This window comes from Oryctolagus cuniculus, chromosome 6, assembly GCF_051225735.1.
Source record: "Oryctolagus cuniculus isolate XC-2025 breed Fujian yellow rabbit chromosome 6, ASM5122573v1, whole genome shotgun sequence".
In the NCBI taxonomy this organism is placed as follows: domain Eukaryota; kingdom Metazoa; phylum Chordata; class Mammalia; order Lagomorpha; family Leporidae; genus Oryctolagus; species Oryctolagus cuniculus.
Window position 1 is genome coordinate 165796045 of NC_142872.1, and position 23009 is coordinate 165819053.

The 23009-nt window shown below is 54.4% G+C and overlaps 1 protein-coding gene across 4 annotated transcripts in view; it reads right to left on the minus strand.

The window, feature by feature from the left end:
• The window catches only part of TRAPPC9 (trafficking protein particle complex subunit 9), a 564887-nt gene that overhangs the window by 348125 nt on the left and 193753 nt on the right, over positions 1–23009 (minus strand). For all 4 annotated transcript variants that reach the window (XM_070075538.2, XM_089335766.1, XM_089335765.1 and 1 more), the window contains one exon: positions 10671–10801. In XM_070075538.2, the coding sequence (XP_069931639.2) occupies positions 10671–10801 (131 nt within the window). The remainder of the gene's footprint in view (positions 1–10670; positions 10802–23009) is intronic.

The window sequence follows — 23009 nt, forward strand, 5'->3', positions numbered from 1 at the left end:
CTCTCTTGTCAGCTCACCTCACACTCTCCGTGCTCAGTCACAGCACAGGGCAGAGCTGGCGTTAGCTAGGAGGGGCCCTGCTGAGTGGGCACGCCCGCCCCCAGCCCGCTCCCTGCAGCCCCTTCCCTGCTGCCCATCTGAGCGCAGGGCTCCTTTGCTCCGGTGTCAGACATGCCCACGACTTCCCAGTCTCGAGCTGGACGCTGCATCGAGACGAGGGGAGGCTCTAGCTTAAGAATGCAAAGTTGGTTTCTATCCCACAGCGGACCAGTGCAAGGCGCCATGTTAACAAACTAGGAAAGGAAAACCATGCGATCATCTCAAGACACATGAAAAGCTTTTGAGAAAATCCAGCATCCACTTTCGGTTTTAGAAAACAAGTTCTCAACCAACGAGGAACAGGAAGTGCAGAAAGGAAAGGCAATGATTTTCTAAAGTTGGCCGAAGAACCTGACTTGTGCACACCCAGTCTTACTGTCTGGCTTCTTTCTCTTGCCTTCACACCTCCTTCAGGGGCTTTCACTTATAAAAGCTGCAGGTTTCCCTCTCCCAGGGCGTCTCTGCCTAGAGGCCGTGCTGCCGGTCCACCTAGAACAGCAGGCCGGGTCACAAGCGCTACCATCTGTTTGCCGCCTGTCTCCTCCACCAGCAGTGAGCCCTGGGACTCAGTCCTGCTTACCACCACATGGCCAGCATAGACACCAGGGTGTGCCATAGCCTCTCACCAGACACGGGCTAGCCAAACGGATCAGATGCAGCGCTTCCAGGGGAGGCAGGGGCTCATCAAATGGACAGTGATTACCACACATGGCAAGAGTGCTAAGGGGCCAGGGAAGCTGAAGGAACATTCCTCTGACCTCTGCCCCCACTGTGTGTTCTGGATTCCACAGGCAGTACAGACTCTCTCCGTATATCTCACTCTTAAATTTCTTATTAAGTTTTGAAATTGTTGAGCAGATTAAAGGATTCCTTTGAAGCTTTTATGCTTATACTTTGTAGAAAGAAATTCCCTGTCTCCGTGACTATTACTGGGGCAGATTAGCAATAATTTGGAACTGAATTGGATTTGCCATTCTGTAAGCCTTTCTTATCTACCAGGGCTAATAGCAGACACTTAACTCCGACAAAAGCCCAGGAGGAAGTATTATTATCTGCACTGCACAGAACGGAAACTGAGGGTCAGAGAGGCTAAAAAGCTTAGACTCAGCGGCTCTCTAAGTGTGCCTTCAATCAATAGGGAATGTCTTGTATCCCATGATAAGTTCGGAAACTTAGAAATTACGCGTAGAGAAACACCATGATACCCTGGAAGCAGCTCAAGCTTTTGGTTTGCATTTTAACTTCTACTTGGGAACTGCTTGTCCCTGGGCACCCCATTCAACCTTCCGAGCTGCTTGGTAATTTCCACTTGAATCCTGTGACGTTGCAGTCGGGAGTGAAGCCATCTGTCAGAGCTGCTCAAAGTGCCAAGGCCCCCTGGTGTGGCACGGCAGCCTCCCAGGCCACACTCGCCTCTGGCCCAGGCATCCTCAACTGCTGGCCATCCTCAAGTGAGCTGGGGGCCAGGGAGGACGACAAGTTGTGCACTGGACAGCCAGTGCTGACCCCCCCCCCCCGTCGCCCCACTGAAGCCCTGGGGTGACCTGGGCAGGTCACCTAACAGGTGCAAGCTACCACGTCTCCAGCTGAAAACCACGGCTGGTAACAGCCCCCTCGTAGGTGTGCGGTGAAGACTGCACAGTGCCTGTGAGTAAAGAAAGTGCTGGGCACGGGGCCAGCCACAAAGTGGACACCAGGAAACACGGGCAGGATAGCTGCGGAGACTGCTGCTGTCCGGGTGTTTTTCCCCTCCACTCTGGATTTCCCATTCATTGCCTTGTCTGCCTGGGGAACCCCATCCGGAGCCCCAGGACTGGTACCTGCAGCCCTCATTGGGTGAGGCCTTCACTTCTCCTGACGCCTCAGCTAGCCACGCCTCCCACCCCTTCCTAGGGACTTTTCTCTCCTCGGCCCACTCCCCTTCACCTGCACCTCTTCTCCCCCCTGGCAAACAGATGACTGCAGAATGCCCCGTGAGTAAACGGTTTATCAAGGTGTCCGAGGAAGTCACCAGCACCAGTGCGAACCCAAGGACAAGAGCAGAGCCTGGCTTCAGTGCTCCACTCTGCATCTCCTCCCGAGCCTGGCTTCAGTGCTCCACTCTGCATCTCCTCCCGGGCCCCCAGAGCACAGCTAGCACAAGCCTGCAGCCAAAGCCTCACACCCATCCCTGTGCTGCAGGCATTTTCAGGGAACAAATGCATCACATCGCAGCTGACGAGAGCCTTCCTTCTGCTGGCCCAGGCCCGAGAGATCCGTGGGACCGGTTTTCATGTGTGAGTCAGCCCGATCAGAGAGTGTGCCGTGCAAGGCATAGCTCACCAGTTGTTCCTAAGTTTTCCTTGCAGATGCACCCAGTCAGCCCCATTGTCCCATTTGAACTACAGTTATTAAAATGTGAAAGCATGGAAGAACTTTATGAATGTTCCACCATTCTTTATCTTAAAGACCAAAACGATATAAAACATTATTAAGTATTAATGATCTTCATATTTACATTACATATAAAATATTATTATGAATATTATTATGAGCTCAGGTTCTCTCTGGAGTGAGGAGAAACAAACTCTTGGAGCGTTCTTGTGGTATGGCAGGTAAAGCCACCACCTGCGATGCTGGCATCCAACGTGGGTGCTGGTTCAAGTCCTGGCTGCTCCACTTCCAATCCTGCTCCCTGCTTATGGCCTGGGAAAGCAGCAGAAGATGGCCCAAATGCCTGGGCCCTGCACCCACATGGGAAACCCAGATAAAGCTCCTGGCTCTTCTTGGCTTCCACTTGGCCCAGTGGATAGAAAATCTCTCCCTCTCCCTCTGCCTTCCAAATACATAAATGCATCTTAAAACATAGAAGAGCTCATCTTTTCCTCCCTTGAGTGTTCAGCAGTAGTGTCAGTGAAACCATCTGGGTCTGGAATCTCTACGGGAATGTTTTAGAAGCAGCAGCAGCAGCAAAGACCTGCTTCTCCCTGGCTCTAGGACCACTCAGGTCGCCTCTTTCTTTCGGTGAGTCTTTCAAGCACACCTCAGCTCAGTTTGCAGATGTATCGGCATAAAGGTGCTCACGGTATGTTTAACATCTGGCAGATCTGTCCTGGTGGCCTATCCCATGCCTGATATGGGTCATTCATGCCTTTCCTCTCACCCACCCTGCTAGAAGCTAATAAATTTCACTGCTTGGGGTGCCTTGCCTATATTGGGTTTTTCATTTCCTAGTTCATTGATTTCTGCTTTAATCTCTGCTATTTCCTTTCTAGTCACCTGGACTTTAATTTCCACATTTCCTTCTAGTGTCTTAACTTGCAGCACAGTCCCTGGCTGCCAGGAGGAGCGTCGTGAATGAGGCTGCAGTTTAAGACAGGCCGTGGCCTCCAGGTGGCCGTGGTGCAACAAGCTCTTCACAGGCCGAGCCCAGATCTCTGGGGAAAATTTGGTTTTGTTGAGATATCAAAACTGCTTTCCAGCCAGTGCCGCCATAGCTCACTAGGCTAATCCTCTGCCTGCAAGCCGGCACCCTGGGTTCTAGTCCCGGTCGGGGAGCCGGATTCTGTCCCGGTTGCTCCTCTTCCAGGCCAGCTCTCTGCTATGGCCTGGGAGTGCAGTGGAGGATGGCCCAAGTGCTTGGGCCCTGCACTTGCATGGGAGACCAGGAGGAAGCACCTGGCTCCTGGCTTTGGATCAGCGCGGTGCGCTGGCCGCAGCAGCCATTGGAGGGTGAACCAACGGAAAAGGAAGACCTTTCTCTCTGTCTCTCTCTCTCACTGTCCACTCTGCCTGTCAAAAATAAAAATAAAAATAAAAAATAAATTAAAAAAAAAACCACTTTCCTGCGGGCTTGCAGAGCAAAGAGCAGATGGAGGGGAACGGACTCTGCTGGGCAGCCGGGCACCGCGAGGATCGGCTTGCAGACTGCCCACTCTGGGCCTTGGCCAGCCCCCCGCTCCCTGAGGAGCCCAGCTCTAGGAGCCGTGAGTAAGGGGACCCCTCTGGGGGCGGGCAGGGCTGCAGGTACCCTGGCACGACCATCAGCAAGCTGGGGAGCAGCCTCCCTTTCCCGGGCACTTCTGCGGCCCCAGACAAGGACACAACCCTCAGCTCGGCCACCCTGGGGAAGCTCTCGGCAGAGCCCCAGCCACGTGCTGGTCACACTGCCACATCTCCTGCACCTCATGTGGGAGTGAAGAGGAGGGCACCAGTGGGGAGAGAGCAGGACTAAGCAGCACTGGGGACCTGCCCAATGATCTGGGCCAAGACTGGACTCCAGGCCCCTGGGGGGACCCCAGGCCCTGCTCACCACCCACGGGGCAGCTACTGAGCCAGACTCACTCACCTAAAACTGTTTTTCTCTTGCCAGACAAAAGTCAAGTCCCAATTCACCACTTTATCCTTGTCTTGGTGTAGGTTAACTCCTTCCCCGCTGAGCTCCTGAATTACTGAAGGGTCCGAAGACTCCTGAGAGCAGCAGGTGGGGGCGGAGGGGCTGTCCCATGCATCTGTCTGCCCTAAATAGAATCTCTACTGTACGCCCACGTGACACACGTCCTCTTCCAGCCCCAGAGGACTCTTCCCGGGGTGTGCAGAGCAGGCAGCCCCTAGCACAGACAGACATGACCCCTGCTGGCTACTTGGGAAACCCCTTTCCAGGCACCTGAAGAACAGCGCCAACCCACCATGCACTCCCAGAAGCCACTGCACTGAATCAGTTGTTTCCATGGCTACGCCATTCCTCAGGGATCATTTTACAGGTTTACAGGACTCCAGTTAACTCCCATCACTCCTGCTTCAGGGACAAGAGCTCAGCAACCAGCGCAGGGGCGCCAGACACCCCACCACCTCCCAGACAGCCCGACGAGCCTCCTCCCTCCTCTGGGACACCAACTGTCCCATGGGGACGATCCCGACGCTGGGGAGGCTGCACCAATGCAGAGCCTCCTGCCCACACTGTGCACACGCCCCTGCCCGCCCGCCCTGGACGCTGCCACGCCCTTTTCAGCCCTCACTCCAGATCTACCCAGACAGGTCTGACCCTGGGATGGAGCAGAGCAGAGTGGAAGGGAGTGGTGCCCTAAGTCCATGATCCACTAATTCCATGAGCTTGGTAGGTTCTCCTTAAACTTCACTCCTCCAACCACGTCACGGGGTATCTGCAGGGACTGAGAAAACCTAGGAACAAGCACCAGGCGCAACTCTTGACCCCAAAAACATACTCCATGAATGTGAATCCTTTGATGTCCAGGTTCACTTGGTAAAAAACCAGCAAGGGGCTGGCACTGTGGCATAGCAGGTAAAGCTACCCATATGGATGCCAGTTCGAGTCTTAACTGCTCCACTTCTGATCCAGCTCTCTGCTATGGCCTGGGAAAGCAATGGAAGATGCCCCAAGTCCTTGGGCCCCTGCACCCACGTGGGAGACCTGGAAGAAGCTCCTGGTTCTTGGATTCGGATCAACGCAGCTCTAGCTGGCCACTGTGGACGTCTGGGGAGTGAACTAGCAGATGGAAGACCTCTCTCTTTCTCTGCCTATCTAACTCTGCGAAGGGGGGAGAGGGGGGAGGGAGTGAGGGAGGGAGGGAGAGAGGGAGGGAGGAAAGCAGCAGAAGAGGCAGCCAGGCCCCATAGAGCTGCAGGAACTCAGCCTGCCTGGAAGGCTGCACAGGAACACGGGGCACAGGCCCTCATGTGCAGGAGCCAAGGCCCACTGGCCCTGAAGGCAGGCAACAGTGCTCTGAGACTGACTCCGTCCAGATGTAGTAGTGAAAGAAGACAGGGTCACAGCACATCGGGGAGAGCATGCGGCAGGGGGCTTGGACTGCAAACATCATTCTCTCCAGGGGATAACACCATCCACCAAAACACCCTCGTGAGCACCTAAAGGGTACTAAGCCTCTGCCTGCAGAGGGGCACTGGCTCATGTCCCAGCTGCTCCACTTCCAATCCAGCTGTCTGGTTTATGGCCTGGGAAAGCAGTAGAAGATGGCCCAAGATGGCCAACCCTATACCCACATGCAAGACCAGCAAGAAGCTCTTGGCTTCAGATTGGTCCACCTCTGGCCACTGCAGTCATTTGGGGAGTGAACCAGAGGATGGAAGACACCTCTCCCTCTCTCTCTCTCTCTCTCTCTCTCTCTCTCTCTCTCTCTGCAATTCTGCCTCTCAAATAAAAATAAATGAATCTTTTTTGAAAAATGCATGCACAAACATCCACCTACATCCACACACATCTATAATCATTCCAAGAGAAAAACAACACATTTATCCATGCCACACCCGATGGAGGTAAACAAAATTCTTGCTGCAGGCACCGATACTCAGCCAAGTGTGAACAGTATGTCCTGGGATTTGAAATTTCACCCTCAACTGTAGGGGTTTATTCTGCAGGAGGAGGAGAAATCCTCTTATCATCGAACAGAGTGCCTGATATGTGATAAGTGTCCCCAAAAGAAGTACGAGTGAATCACCAGCGACGAACCTGGCGCACGTCCAAACCTTCCCAGCCAGACCCAGTCTCCCTGGGCCCTGCCCACGTCCCTGTGCTCCAGGACCCCAGACCCACAGGGCTGTGATGGGCACCCCCCACCCTGGCTCCTGGGTGCATCCAGTTGCCCTCCCCGCAGCTTTCCACCTGCGTGCCACTTCTTTGGCTTCCTCTGTGCCAACACAGAGATGCTTCTTTTGGCTTCTAATCATGTCTTCCTGTGTGGTTTATGCCTGTCTTGCCCACCAGCCCACCCTGAAGTCAAGTGTGGCCTATCTGCCGCTGCCTCCCCACCCCCTGGCACACTACTCAACTGCAGCAGGTGCTGAGTAAACCCCAGCGAGGGCCGGTGCAGGACTAACAGTCTCTGAGCTGCTGACTTACACAACCGCTCCTAGAAAGGACACCTCTGAATTCAGCCACTGTGTCCCATCGCCAGGCCAGGTGCACAACCGGAGCACCACATACATTGTGCTTCCACTAAGCACAAAGCAAACAGGCGGCCGAGGATGGGTCAGAAAGGGGCCTGAGCCCAGCTGAGGAGAGGACTCAGAACTGCTAGGACAGGGATTTGTCCAGATAAATGCCATCATCCCCCATGCTGGCCACATGCTCAGGGCCAGCGGGCGCAGGGCAAAAGGTTGTGTAAGTGGGACCTCCCCTGTGGTCCATTACACCCATGCACAATGGATGGAAGGGAGATGGTCTGGCAAAACCAAGATGCAGTCTGTGGGCTGGAGGAGCTCCTACCGGCGAAGAAGCTGGGATAACACCAGAAGGTGCGAGAGGAGGATACCGGGCAGCCGGCACCGGGACAGAAACCTGCGTGGGGCAGCTGCAGTGAGGCAGCATTGCTCGGTGGAGAAGGCATCAGGACAGTTGGCAGCCCCGACGGGGCTGAACGTACACAGCTGAAGTGGGCACCAGGCAGGTTCCTTCCCAAGCAGACTCCGCACTCCCAGTCCACATTTGCATGACAAACACATCCAGGGCTCTGTGGTGGCAGCACCAGGACCATGAGGGACCTGCCCCAGCTAAGCCCTGTTCCAATAAAGAGCGATAACCTCAGAATGACAACGCTGAGCAGGCTATTGTATCTAAAGCAGTGGGGGAAGTCTATGAGGAGTTCATCGAGACAAAGGCATGTTGACAATCTGCATAGAAAACTGCACCTGTTCTCACAGCAAAGCTGCAAACGCTCACCACAACACTTACACAGACCTCACCATCACTCTACCAACCTTTGGGACACAAATGCTAGAGACAGTAACAGGCTCAGAGGAACATCCTTCCAAATAAGCATCTTTCATTCCACCCTCAATTCTGAAAGAATAAACAAAAGGGAAACTGGCTGAGGGCTGGGACCTCCAGAAGAGCTGAGTGACAAGCTCAGGGCAACCTGAGCACAACACACGAAGACGGAACAGGGCGAAACCCTCAGGATGCCCATCCGAAGGCTCCTCGGACTAACCAAAGGCATACAACAAGCACCTGTCTGTGGAAATTCACTCGCTCCTGGTAAGAACAGGGGAGACCAGGGGCTATTCCCACCCTAAGTCCTTGAGCACAAGTTCTAGCTGGCAGGCGAGGCAGGTGTGGAGTTGGCAGCTCACCACCTGTGGGGAGGCTGTCTCTATCTGGAGCCCCACTGGGGCTCCAGGAGCAAAGCACCAGGAAAAGCCGATGCTGCTGCAGCTGGCTGAAGCCACGGAACGAGCTGGGGCAGACAAGATCTGGCAGGGAAAGCCAGCGCATCACAGGGCAGGGGAGGCCCGGCGGCTTACAAGGTTCCACACACTCTCGGGAGAAATCAGGGAAGTCCTCAGGGAGCCACTAGTCCCTGGCTCACGTTGAGGCCTTGTGAACTCAGAGAGGAAAACCCGAGGTAGACCCATCAACTCCCTGAACTCGGCAAACCGTCCACAAGGCACACGTGGCTCCTCTGGTGAAGGGTGGACTCAGCGGCACGACCTCCAGCCAGACTCTCCCGGCCACAGCTGAGCCTGGGGCAAGCCCTGGAGCACGGGCAGTGAGAATCAACAGACAGCAACAACCAAGCAGGGGCTTCCAATGCCACAGGGAAACAGACACCACAGAAGGAAGCAAGGGACCAGACAGGCCCCAGACCCAGGGAGCAGTCAGAACCCAGTGTCACACCACGTCATCCCGGACACGCAAGTTGGTGAGAGGCAGCTGGGTAGAAGCTGTACGCTCCTCTCCCAGCACCACATTGTGGGAGAGCAGATGCATAGAATAAGTCTTTTTTTTTTTTTTTTTTTTTTTTTTTTTTTTTTTTTGACAGGCAGAGTGGACAGTGAGAGAGAGAGACAGAGAGAAAGGTCTTCCTTTTGCCGTTGGTTCACCCTCCAATGGCCGCCGCTGCAGCCGGCGCACCGCGCTGATCCTGGCAGGAGCCAGGAGCCAGGTGCTTTTCCTGGTCTCCCATGGGGTGCAGGGCCCAAGCACCTGGGCCATCCTCCACTGCACTCCCTGGCCATAGCAGAGAGCTGGCCTGGAAGAGGGGCGACCGGGACAGAATCCGGCGCCCCAACCGGGACTAGAACCCGGTGTGCCGGCGCCGCAAGGTGGAGGACTAGCCTATTGAGCCACGGCGCCGGCCAAGAATAAGTCTTAATTCCAGTAACAGTATAGTCCGAGTTGCTCCCCACAGTCAGGTCAGGGGTGCAGGAAGTTGGAGGGGACGCCAAGCGGCAAGGCTCCCAGGAGCCACCTCCCGGCCCCCTCCACCCCTCCCCACCACAAAGCCAGCCCTATGGCCACCCAGGCTGGACTGCAGCGCCCAGCGCCCAGAGCGTGGGCTGCCGCTTCCTGTCCTGCACCTCTGCTCTATCAGGGCATCTCCTCACCACACACCAGGTCACCCAAGAGTGCTAGGGACAGGAACAGGAGCTCTCCAGGGAGGGTCAGCTTCCGGCTCATGGCCACCTGCCTCTGCAAGCCCTCGGTGGGCAGACTCTGGCTCCTCCAGGCCGCCGCCCACTGATAAGACCACCAGTGAGCACAGTTGCCCTCTTTCCCTCCAGCCAGGGCCTCACGTAAGATGGCGTCCCGTCTCCCATCACCCTGCATCCTGGCTCAATCACAGCAGCCCCAGGGCCTCCACGCCGGTGGTGCCACTGAAACGGAGCAGCCTGGCCTAGCTCACGGGCAGGCCCGCCACTGCATGCCCTTCTTGGTCCTTGCCATGCAGTGTTCCAAAGGCTCCTCCGGAGCACTGCTCCCTGCAACACAGCCCAGTCACGGCTCCCAAGCCATCTGCCCCCCACACAGGAGCCCTGGGCAGGTGCACAGCGCCGCAGCTCTGCTGTGCAGTGATGGCTATGACGCTCAGGGCCGTCACACAGACCCCTCCTTAAAGCCATCTGCCCTCCACACAGGAGCCCTGGGCAGGTGCACAGCGCCGCAGCTCTGCTGTGCGGTGATGGCTATGATGCTCAGGGCTGTCACACAGACCCCTCCTTAAAGCCATCTGCCCTCCACACAGGAGCCCTGGGCAGGTGCACAGCGCCGCAGCTCTGCTGTGCAGTGATGGCTATGACGCTCAGGGCCGTCACACAGACCCCTCCTTAAAGCCATCTGCCCCCCCACACAGGAGCCCTGGGCAGGTGCACAGCGCCGCAGCTCTGCTGTACGGTGATGGCTATGACGCTCAGGGCTGTCACACAGACCCCTCCTTAAAGCCGCCAATCTCTACCGGGCTGGCCCCCAAGGCTCAGGCTTCCCACTCTTGAGTGGGTGCTCGCCTAGGATCCAGCCGCCCACTATGGCTTCCATAGCACCCACAAACCAACAACGGGAAGGAGCTGCCACAGGATTAAGTAAAACCTGAGGGATAAACACCCAAACCGAGAACAGCGAAACAGAGCAGCTTTCCGAGTGGACGGGAAACAGGCAGGGCACGCTCCACTCCAACGTCCTCTCTGATTTCGCCCCAAATCCCCGAGTTCCAAGGACACGAGAGCTCCCGACACCAAAACCCCACGCCCCTGGGGTTCAGTGGGGGCTGCCTTCTGAAGGCTCCCACGCACAAAGAAGAGGCCAGCCACCCATGCTCAGAGAGGGCGCTGTGGGGACTCACCTTCCCGTGGCCATGGCCCAGGTCCCCCGCTCTGCCGCCTTCAGTGGGGTTCGCAGGCTTGCCCTCCGCTCGTGGCCTCACGACCTGTCGGAAGGGGCTGGACAGGGGGAAGCCGCTCACGCTGATCCCATCTGAAAGGTAAGAAGAGAGGGGTGAGCAAGCCATGGCCAGCTGGGGTTTGTTTGTAGGCGGAAGGGGATCAAACACAGGGACCAGAAGGAACACTTCCCACACTCACCATCACTTCACGCAGGGATCATCCTGGAGCAACATTCACACCTGCTCTGCCCCCATGTGGGGAACATGGCCCTCCCTACGAGAGGAGAGTCACTGCTACCCGAGTGGGACGGCCCACCCAGGCCAAGCCCACCTCTCGCTGGGGCTAGAGGTTTCTCCTTTCCCCTTCCCCCAACTTTGTGTGGCCAGCTCCTCTGACAAATGTCTAAATGCCACTTCCTCGCCCAATGTTAAGTGACTACTCCCCCAGCCACAGAGCCCTATTTATTTTTAAAAAGACTTATTTATTAATTTGTTTGAAAGGCAGAGAGAGATCTTCCACCTGCTGTTTCACTCCCCAGATAGCTGTAATAGCTGGGGCTGACCAAGGCAGAAGCCAGGAGCCAGGAGCTTCACTTGGGTCTCCCAGGTGGGTGCAGGGGCCCAAAGGACTTGGACTACCTTCTGCTGCTTTCCCAGGCCATTTGCAGGGAGATGGATCAGAAGTGGAGCAGCCGGGACATGAACGGTTGCCCATATGGGATGCTGGATTGTGGGTGGTGAATTTTTACCCACTGTGCCACAACACCAGCCCCATGGAATGTTCAAACCACTCACGAGCACTTGCTGCAATGGGCTCCCTGTCTTACTGCTAACATTACAACTGATCTACCTATCCCAAGCCTAATCCTTGGGTGCCCGCTGTATCTCACAACCCACATCCAATCCAAGCTCACGGGAGACACTTAGCACCTGCCTTCATGGCAGCCTCCTAGCCTGTGTCCCTAAGGCAATGGCCTCCTGGCTGCTCTCCCAGGTCACCTCATTCTTCCACCCCCTCCACCCTGCACCCTGCACAAGGGGCCGAGGACGCTCCTGGAATGTGAGTCACGTGCTGGCTCTCTCGCAACGCCCGTTTCCCTCAAGGGGAAACACCGAAGTCTGCACAGGTCTCCAAGGGCACTGCGTGACCTCACCTGGACACCCTCCCATTCCCAGCTCAAGCAGTGAGCTTCCTGACTATAATCTTATTACTTTCATAAAGAGACAGTCTTCTAGGAAATTTTTTCATGTATTTGGAGTTCCCTGACAGAAGCCAGCTGGCACGTAGAGGCATACCTGTGAGTGTGTCAAGTACAACAGACTCGAAGAACAAACCCCATCACAAGAACCAACCGCCACCAGCAGTCCTTGCAAGAACAAAGTTAACACTAATTTTGGCGTAAGATGCATGGAACAGCAGAGATGGTACATGTCGGAAAGTCACACCTTTCACCCTCTTCTTAAAGAAGAGCAATGAACGTGCCCAAGTCCATGCTGGCAACAAGGAATGCCAGGCTCAGTTCCAGGCACGAGCGGATGTTTGGCCAACCTGACTGGATGGGTGGGTGTGCAAGTGAATGGAGGGACGGGCGGGTGGATGGGTGGATGGAAGAATGGGGGGTGGGCGGATGGGTAGATACACAGGTGGGTAGAAAGGCTTGTGGACAGGTTGCTGTTTGGGTGGGTGGGCGACGACATATCTGAAATTCACACTCAGTGCCTCTGATGTCAAGTATTCTCTTTATTACAACACAATGTAAATGGCTGGATATCTCACACAAGCCCACCTAAGTAACTTCGTATTAAGAAAGTTCCCTGTGATAAGATAAAAAGTATTTACTTTTAATTGATACAAAATATATTTCCAAATTCCTAATCACCTCCACTCAAAGCTTTCTGCCTAATACCTCCTTGCGAAAACTGATAATTAACTATGCATGGCAGAAATGGTTCACGATTCTTTCAAAGAGAAAACTTCTCTTAGACATCATTTGCTAAGGCACTTTCCCCTTAAGTAATTCCATTTTCAGTACATCAAACAGTATTCAACAGAGATAAAGAAAAATAAATAATTATCTGTTCAGACACTTCAAATCTTCAAACACCAAGTTATCTTGAATAAGTTTTTAAAAATACCAACTTGAAAGATTTATTATCATTTAAACTCAAAATAGCACATGTAGGAATAAGACACTGAACAGCTCTATAGTAAGACTAGTTGATCTGTTTCCAGTAGCAAGCCTGTGGCAGACACACAACAAAGACCATGATTAAGCACTGAAGTCCATCCGTGCACTTCCAAGGAAAACATGGGTGCCAAACAGGCCCCTGTGGGAGCGCCAAGTGCAAGCAACTGAGACCTGCTGGGTGTCTCAGACGCAGCCCCAGCTGAACAGGTACCCAGTGGACCGAAGGCGACTCCACTGCTGACACCCTAGATCAATCAGGCCGCCCCAGCCGGGGACAACAAGAGGGAAACACACAGCTCCCAATCTGTTCCGGCATCAGGACAAACGCGGCAGTGAGAGCACCATGGGACTGTGGTCTGGCAGGAGGAGGCACCGTGGAGCTGAGCCTGGCCTGTGCCTGCTGGAGGAGGGGCCTACAGACTCCAGATCGGTGGGCCATGAGGCTGAAACTCTGAGCAGAGCGCTCGACATACTCACAGGGCTGGGTGTGACCACAAGTGGCCTTCACGGATGGCAAATCTGAAAGCTCCAGTGAGGGCCCCAAAGGGTGATTTGGTGCATGAAGAGTAGACTGGAAACCAGCAGCTGTCACAGGGACGGGCCAGCCTTAGAGCCACATCTCCCTGCCCCTGTCACAGGAATGGGCTGGCCTTGGAACCACATCTCCCTGCCCCTGTCACAGGAACGGGCCAGCCTTGGAACCACATCTCCCTGCTCCTGTCACAGGAATGGTCCAGCCTTGGAACCACATCTCCCTGCCCCTGTCACAGGAATGGGCCGGCCTCAGAACCGCATTGCTCCCTGCCCCATCACAGGGATGGGCCAGCCTCGGAACCACATCTCCCTGCCCCATCACAGGGACGAGCCAGCCTCGGAACCACGACATTCCCTGCCCCATCACAGGGATGGTCCAGCCTTAGAGCCACATCTCCCTGCCCCTGTCACAGGAACGGGACGGCCTCGGAACCACATCTCCCTGCCCCTATCACGGGAATGGGCCGGCCTCGGAACCACATCTCCCTGCCCCATCACAGGGACGGGCCAGCCTCAGAACTGCGTCGCTCCCTGCAGCTGGACTTAGGCACCGCTGCTGCCGCGGTGCAGCCTCATCACTGGCCATTCTCTTCCCTTCGACAGCGACCTTCTCATATCCCCGATCTTCCCAATTTCCTGGTCTCATCCGAATGCTACCTTTCCCTAAGGCCCCCCGCGCCTGCCCTAACGGGAGCACACACTCCTTCCTCCGAGCACCAGCGTCCCCTGCACCCTGCGCTTATGGCTGCCCTCACAGGCAGAGAGGCTGTGTAGAGGGGGTCAGAGGGCTTGGGACCTGCATCTCAGCTCCTGCGCTATTTCTCTGAGTGACCTTTACCAAGTTATATAAGCTGCGAGGGCTCATTCCTAGGACGGGAACAGGTGCACCATTCTCCAGAAGAAAAGAAACTTCGACTAAAGCAGTTATCACAAGGCCTGGTGTGTGGCACTCACTCGCCCAGAAGGGCTGGGAATATTACTACAGCAGCTTACATACCGTCTTGGGTTCCTCGCTTGACTACAGCCTTGAGGCCCAGATTCTTGTCAAACTCATCCCTGTGTCCCTCATGGCCCACGACGCAGGATCTAGCAAGCTGTAAAGCCCTCAGTCAGTATAAGCTAACCGAACTGGTAAGCTACAAGGTCAAACTTGATATGTAATTGATACACACAGGCTCAGTAAAAATTCTGTCAACCCAAGTCGCACTCAGCAGCAACTCCTGGCTCACTGAAGGTCAGCATCGTGAGTCAGGCAGACCGTCACAGGCTGCTGTGTCCGGGTGAGCTGGTGTTCTCTCTCCTGTCTCCACGGCCAGGATTTATGACACTCCCCCTTCACTGCAGTGTCTCCAGGACGGAGACTGTGTGAGCACAGCCACTCGCAAACCACAAACCCCAGTTAGCACCCTACCCTAGAACCTAGGTCAGATGGAGTCTGCACACAAACCTGGTCCTGAGACCCACGCAGTGACCCGGCCCCAGGCGGCATCCTCTGCCGGGTTAAGACAGGTGCCCAGGAGGTTGTGTTGTGTTACATGCCTTCTCTCACACACATGCACACGCAGGGCCTGGGGCACGGCTTGGTGCTCCCAGGCTATGAGCTCCTAAAGGGCTCGGATCCCATTTTGCCTTGGAAATACCAACCCTGTTCTATACACAGAACGGTGCTAAGTGGTTCACTTCTGGAGGCGGCGTGCGGTAGAAACGCACAGTGGCGCCGGGTTCTGTCTCCCAGTCTCCTCTTTGGGAGCAGCACCTTCTCCCTCCCCGGTGACTCGTGTACAGCCGGAAGAGGCCCTGAGCCCGCGTGGCCACCCATGCAGATGTCTGTCCACTGGGCGATCCAGAGGGTGGACAGAGGACACGAGAAGGGTCACACAGAGCCGTTCCGTGAGCTTCCATCTACAAAGTCCAGGAGGAAGAACGGGTGAGGCTTGTCCCCCTCTACACCGCCTGCAGCTGTCCTGCCCCACCACCCACACTGAGGCAGTCTGGGAAACCCACACAACTCCAGAAACCTCGGCTGTGGGGGCTCTAAAACAGGAACCGACTAAGGGGATCTGACGGGGAAAGCTAGTGCAAAATGTCTGAAAGACACAAATCTGCATCTGAGATGATGGAAGCATCTGAGATACAGGTACTTTGTGGAAAGTTTTAGAAAAAGGATAAAAAGCACCTCTGAAATGTGCCTCTTTTGGGAGGCACAGACCTCAAAATCTCAAAGTAACCTCAAAAACCTTGAACGCTCCCACTCAGAACGCTAATCGCCGCGTGGCTCCTTTACAGACCACACGGGTGTGCTGTCCCACCCCACGGAAGATCGCAGGGACGACGGACGAGCACATCAAACACAAGGGGCAGACATGACGTCACCCCCGCAGGCGGGAGGCCCACTCCGCACTTGGGGGAGCGGAAGACGAGCCCTGTGCCCGCCCAAGAGCAGAGCTGGGGAGAAGGGACGGCGCAGAAGGCTGTAAGGGTCTGGGTGGCAACAGCTCCCTGGGGACGCCAGGAAGGGACTCTGCACCGGGCAAGGGGTGGCAGCAAGGAAAGTGTGTTCAGCCGCTGGGCCATTCCTTCTGCCAACACAGACTCTCACAAACAGGGCGGGGTACAGACTGGGATGACAACTGCCCAGAGGTCAGGGCGGGAGAGCTGCCACGGGGGGAGAGCTCGTGGATGGACCAGGATGGGGTGCTTCAGCATGGCACAGTGCAGTGGCGCATCATGAAGAAAACAGAGCTTCCAGAGAGAATTTCAGTTTCCAGCTACAGTCCTCAGTGCCTCTCTGCGGGCAATCCAGACACAGAGCCCTGTGCGCTGCAGCAGCTTCTCACGGAGTTCAGCCATGGCGACAACCAGGAAGGACAGCTGGAAGCTGGGTGTGCAGGTGGAGAAAAGCAGCGGGCTAAGAGAAACAGCTCTACACGTAAGGATGGCAAGCCAGGGCGGCGAATTTTAGGTGTCAGCTGGACTGGGTAGGGAGCTGACAAAGGACTAGTTCCAGCTGTGTCTATGGGGGCAATTCCAGAGGAGATGGGTGTGGGAGGCGTGGACTGAGTGGGAAGACACGCTCTCATAGTAGGCAGTGCCACCCAGTCACATGGGACCCAGAGGAGGAAAAGGCAGGACAAGGACGAACTCACTCTCCATCTGCTGAACTGGGACTCTCTTCTCACCCCACCCTTGGACATCAGAACTGTAGGCTCTACAGCCGGGGGACCCCAGGAAGTGCACCAGGGCCCAAACCCCCGCCCCCATTTCTCAGGCCTTCAACCTCGGACATAAAATTACACCATCATCTCATGCTGAGGCTTCTGAACTTGGACCAAGCCTTGCTACCAGCACCCCAGTCTGCCCAGCAGGGACAATCTGTCACGTGACTCCTCAGCCTGCAAGATTACAGGAGCCAATTCCCCTAATAAATACCCTTGTGTCTATCTAGATGAGGGGACACATGCATGGGGGGACAGACAGCATACGGCACCTTCTCTAGGGAGAACCCTGACAAATACAGCAGCTGAGTACTGTGCCCCGGGTGTGGCATGGGGCACGTGGCACCATCCAGCTTACCCCTCAGAGCCTGCAAGGCAGGCTTCATCTTCCTGGGTTCTATGGATTCTACAGAACAGAGAAGAAGCCGGGGCTCCTGGAAGACAGTAGCTTCTTCACTATCACACAGCTCCCCGGAAAGCACTGCCAAGCAAGAACTTGGGACTGTCAGGTGTGACAACCCAGCAGAACCAGGCCAAACAGCACGTCAGCCCCATCGCTGAGCTGCTGTGAAAGCCCAGCCTGGGCAGGTTGTTTGTTTGTTTGTTTGTTTTCCTAAGATTGATTTATTTGAAAGGCAGAGTTACAGAGACAGAGATAGACAGAGATAGAAATGATACAGATGATAGAGGCAGAGGCAGAGACAGAGACAGAGACAGAGACAGAGACAGAGACAGAGATAGAGATAGAAATAAAGAGATTGATCTTCCATCTGCTGGTTCACTCCCCAGATGGCCACAATGGCCAGAACTGGGCCAGGCCAAAGCCAGGAGCTTCACCTGGGTCTTCCACATGGGTGCAGGCACCCGAGCACTTAGGCCATCCTCTGCTGCTTTCCCAGGTGCATTAGCAGGCAGATGGATCAGAGTGGAACAGCCAGGACTTCAACCAGTGCCCGTTGTGGTGGTGGCTTGACTACCTATGCCACAGTGCTGGCCCCCAGCCCATGTTGCTGCACAGTGCATCACAGGGTCAAGACTGTACACCAAGCACCCCACTAAACTTCCTGTAAGGACCCTCACCATAGTTAGAGTTCATCTCCAGGGATGGACAGCGGGTCTACTCAGGGAACAGGTCCTTTTCTGCAGACTTTCAAAAAGACACGAGTAAGGATAAATATACATTTCTTCTCTCTTATGACAGGCATCTCAAGTAAACCAGAATAACATATATTCACAAAGGCAAAAGGAGGCAACCAGTTTCCCAGAGGAGTTTGTCGGAGTGTGCTGTTTCAGGTAGAGCACATTTCAGACACTTCCCAGTTATTCATAAAACCTACAGGTTCCAAAAAAGCCCATCTGGTTATCATAAAATATCCTCAAGAAAACCAAAGTAGCAGACACAGTTGGCTAAGAAATTAGCCAATACTCATCCTCAGTTTCCGTAACGAAAGCAGCATGCTAATTCATTCAGCAACATGGGAATATGCTGTGGAACGACAACAAAAACACACAGTAACTCACACAGACACCACAGTCTCCCAGTCCTACGCACGTGGGAACGCACTAATGCCCACGGGTGGCCCGCTGAGGCTGGTCTCCATGCTCTGGGTGCTCCCTGCCAGGGGCCCAGACTCAGCCTCCTCCCCCCTGCAGCCACCAGGGGCCTGCCTGTGCCCACTGACCACCAGCTGAGCACACAAGATGACCCCTACTTGCTCTGAAGTTAGACCATGGGGATAGACGCGCCCCTCTGTGAATGCATGGGACACCACTGGCTTGCAAAATGGGCAGGAATCCCATTTTGACCAGGATGTACCAGACAGTGCTACCACTTCCTTAGGATGGAAATACACTTCAAATAAACAAAGCAAAAATATTAATAATAACAAGTAAATAAAGGAAGATGATAGATTAGATCCAAGCGAATAACAATCAGATCCACAGCGAAATTTTAACAATCATGGAAGTCATTAGATCGTAAGAATTCATCATCAAAATACTTAGTAAATTTTAATTGCAAAACTAAATTTAGGAACACAGCCTAACTATTCCCCAGGATGATGATGAGGCCAGGGCATTTTTGGACAAAAACAGAGAACTCACACCAGCACATCATCACAAAGAACTTCTAAATGACACATTTCAATAAGGCAGAAAATGCAACGACCGAGATGTCACAGAAGCAAGCATGTGTGAGAAGATTCCGGAACATCCACGGAAGGGCCAGCACTCAAGAGTAGCGGATAACGCTGACATCCGCAGTGCTTATATACCATATGGGCACCGGTTTGAGTCCCGGCTGCTCCACTTCTGATCCAGCTCCCTGCTAATGAGCCTGGGAAAGCAGAAGAAGATGGCCCAAATGCTTGGGTCCCTGCACCCACGTGGGAGATCCAGAAGAATCTCCTGACTCCTGGCTTCAGTCTGGCACAGCCCTGAGTGTTGCAGCCACACAGGGAGTGAACCAGTGGATGGAAGATCTCTCTCTGTCTCTCTCTCTGTGTCTCTCTCTGTGTCTCTACCTCTGCCTTTCAAATGAATAAAATAAATCTTTACTAAAAAAAAAAAAAAAAAGGAAGAAGAATGGGGGCCAGCACTGTAGTGTAGCAGGTAAAGCCACTGCCTGCAGTGCCAGCATCCCATACGGGCACTGGTTTAAGCCCCAGCTGTTCCACTTCCAACCCAGCTCTCTGCTAATGGCCTGGGAAAGCAGCAGAAGATGGTCCAAATCCTTGAGCCCCTGTACCCCACATGGAAGTCCCAGAAGAAGATCTAGGCTTCTGGCTTCAGATTGGCGCAGCTCTGGCTGTTGCAGCCATTTGGGGAGTGAACCAGAGGATGGAAGACCTCTCTCTCTTTCTGCCTCTGCCTCTCTGTAACTCTGCCTTTTCAAATAAATAAATAAATCTTTAAAAAAAAATGTTCATGAAAAATTGAATCAGAGATATGTTTATCTTGGTGCCAAAAAATGAAATTCATTCATAGTTTTCTCTCATAAAATGCATTTTCTATGAACTTTTTGAAGACACATAGCACACACAGCTCCAAAGTTAACTTCTTGGCACTGAAGTACGGTTGTCTGCCCCTCCAGTCTCCACGCACTGTGTGAAATGCCTTACGTACATGTCAGCACTGTACCTGAGTCAACTCCGTGCTCTCAACCCCACAAACACCCCAGCAGCCCGTGTGGTGCACAGGGCCGCGTCTCATGGACCAAGCATGCCCAGTAAAGTCACAGGGCGTGGGACTCCTATGGCGCACACAGCCCTGTGCCTCCCACAGTAGGATAGAGAGAATGAGGCCCAGGCCCCACCGAGGGAGGTGCAAACATTCCCCCAGCACCAAGGCCTTCTCAAAGCAGACCCCATGTAACGTGTGCACCAAGAGCAAGTTTCCAAAAAGACCACATGTGGAGCCTGCTGATGATAACAATCGCTTTCGTTGGTCAGTAATGCCATTTGGGTCATTGGCCACACAGAAAACCAAACACAAAGTTGGTATAAGAACTTATTGTGCAGTCGGCGCCGCGGCTCACTAGGCTAATCCTCCGCCTAGCGGCGCCGGCACACTGGGTTCTAGTCCCGGTTGGGGTGCCGGATTCTGTCCCGGTTGCCCCTCTTCCAGGCCAGCTCTCTGCTGTGGCCCGGGAGTGCAGTGGAGGATGGCCCAAGTGCTTGGGCCCTGCACCCCATGGGAGACCAGGAGAAGTACCTGGCTCCTGCCATCGGATCAGCCTGGTGCGCCGGCCGTGGCGGCCATTGGAGGGTGAACCAACGGCAAAAAGGAAGACCTTTCTCTCTGTCTCTCTCACTGTCCACTCTGCCTGTCAAAAAAAAAAAAAAAAAAAAAAGAGAGAGAACTTACTGTGCATTCTTCTCCTTTCAGGATGAGCAAGAAACTCAGAAAAGAGGCAGGGACGAGCCTCGAGCAGGATGAGGAGCACGCGGTGCCGACCGGGGCGGCCCAGGAGCCGTCTCCAACCACAGGCACTGCCTTCTCCAGGAAGTTTGCGGGGAACAGCACACCTTCCAGGGCTGGGGCCAGCTCAGAGTCCCCGACTGGGGACTTACAACACCCTGAGAGGGGGCCAGCTACCGCCTGTGACACCAGCATCCCATATGAATGCCAGCTGCCCCACTTCCGATCCAGCTCCCTGATTATGGGCCTGGGAAAGCCGCAAAAGATGGCCTGAGTTCTGGGGGCCCCTAATACCCACGTGGGAGACCCTGCTAGAGTTGGGGTCCTGGCTCCTGCCACGGTTTGCAGCCATTTGGGGACTGAACCAGTGGATGGAAGATCTCTCTGTGTCTCTTCCTCTCCCTCTCCATCTGTAATTTTGCCTTTCAAATAAATAATCTTTAAAACACACACACATACACACACACACACACAGTCCTCTGAGAAACACTCAGAGCTTCAGGTGCTACCCAGCACACAGGTGGTCCACGGCACGCACACACATTCACAGGGCCATGATGCACAGGTGTTCCTCCAAGTCATGCAATAATACAGTGGCCCAGAACTGCATGCCTGCTTTGAAAGAAATCTCATAAAAAGGGGATGGCGTGAACACCTTCATGAATAAACAGGCAAGTGGCCAACTTTCCAGTGAAAAGAGAAGGCAGCGGGCTACTGCCAGGCTTTCAACCCCAAGGATTATTATAGAAACATGCTAATAAATCACTTCTTCAGGCCAGTGCTGTGGCACAGTGAGTAAAGCCGCCGCCTGCAGCGCCAGCATCCCATGTGGGTGCCAGTTCCTGTGCTGGCTGCTCCACTTCCGATCCAGCTCTCTGCTGTGGCCTGGGAAAGCAGTGGAAGATAGCGCAAGTCCTTGGGCCCCTGCACCCGCATGGGAGACCCAGAAGAAGCTCCTGGCTCCTGGCTTCAGATTGGTGCAGCTCCGGCTGTTGCGGCCAAATGGAGAGTAAAGCAGTGGATGGAGGACCTCTCTCTTTCTGCCTCTGCCTCTCTGTAACTCTTTCAAATAAATAAATAAATCTTCAAAAAATAAATAAATCACTTCTTTCAGAATAACAACGTCAGAATGGACTGTTTTGGAGAGTACGGAATCCCTTGTCACAAGAACTGCCAGCCAGGAGGTAGGCAACTTCCCCCGACCCCTCTGACACACAGGGCACTGGGCATCAGAGCTGTGACCCTCACGGTGCTGGAACTATGCTCCTCGTATGTTTCCAATCTGGGGTCTGCATCTCTCAAATTTTGTTTACATGTGTTGCTGCATTTCTACTTGAAGAGAATCACAAATAAATAAACGTCAATTCTCCAGAAACAGCCACGGAAAGAGCTCAATTAGCATCGGCTACTTTAGGATAGAAATCAGGGAAACGGAACCAGAGAACTCCCAGCTTGAGTTTGAAGTACAGTGAATGCCTTTCTCAAAAGGCAACACAGAGGGAAGACAGGTGTCCTGAGCCAAGGCGTGACGTCTGCTCGTGCCCCTTCTAGACCCAGGGCTCTGCGCGTCCCTCCCCGGAGGGGGCCTCCTTACTTCTTCATGGAGCGCCCAGCCAAGCCATCGCGCAGCAACGCTCACAGCTTCACAGTCGGACACGGATTCCAAACCTGACTTCCCCACAAATTAGTTTTAAAACCTATGGCCCAGGCCAGCGCCGTGGCTCACTAGGCTAATCCTCCGCCTAGCAGCGCCGGCATACCGGGTTCTAGTCCTGGTCGGGGTGCTGGATTCTGTCCCGGTTGCCTCTCTTCCAGGCCAGCTCTCTGCTGTGGCACAGGAGTGCAGTGGAGGATGGCCCAAGTGCTTGGGCCCTGCACCCCACGGGAGACCAGGAGAAGCACCTGGCTCCTGGCTTCGGATCAGCGCGGTGCGCCGGCCTCAGCATGCTGGCCGTGGCGGCCATTGGAGGGTGAACCAACGGCAAAGGAAGACCTTTCTCTCTGTCTCTCTCTCTGTCCACTCTGCCTGTTTAAAAAAAAAAAAAAAAAAAAACCCGATGGCCCAAATCTCTTAAGGACTAACCTTAAGAGTTTTCTCTCTCCCTCATCTCTCTCTCTCTCTCTCTCTCTCTCTGTGACCCTTCCCCCGCCTCCGTCTCCCTTGCCTCACCCCTCCCTCTCCCTTCCCTCTCCCCTTCCACCTCCCCCCGCCTCTCTCACACACACACACACACACACACACACACACACATTTCTCAAAGGTGACAGGTCCCTGAGCCCACTTTGTCCTTTCTTGCCACACCCCTCCCTCTCCCCCGCCACACACACACACACACACACACACACGCATTTCTGAAAGGTGACAGGTCCCTGAGCCCACTTTGTCCTTTCTTGCCACATGCAGCAACATTGCCTCTTCCACCCCATGCTCTTCGACCCAGTGT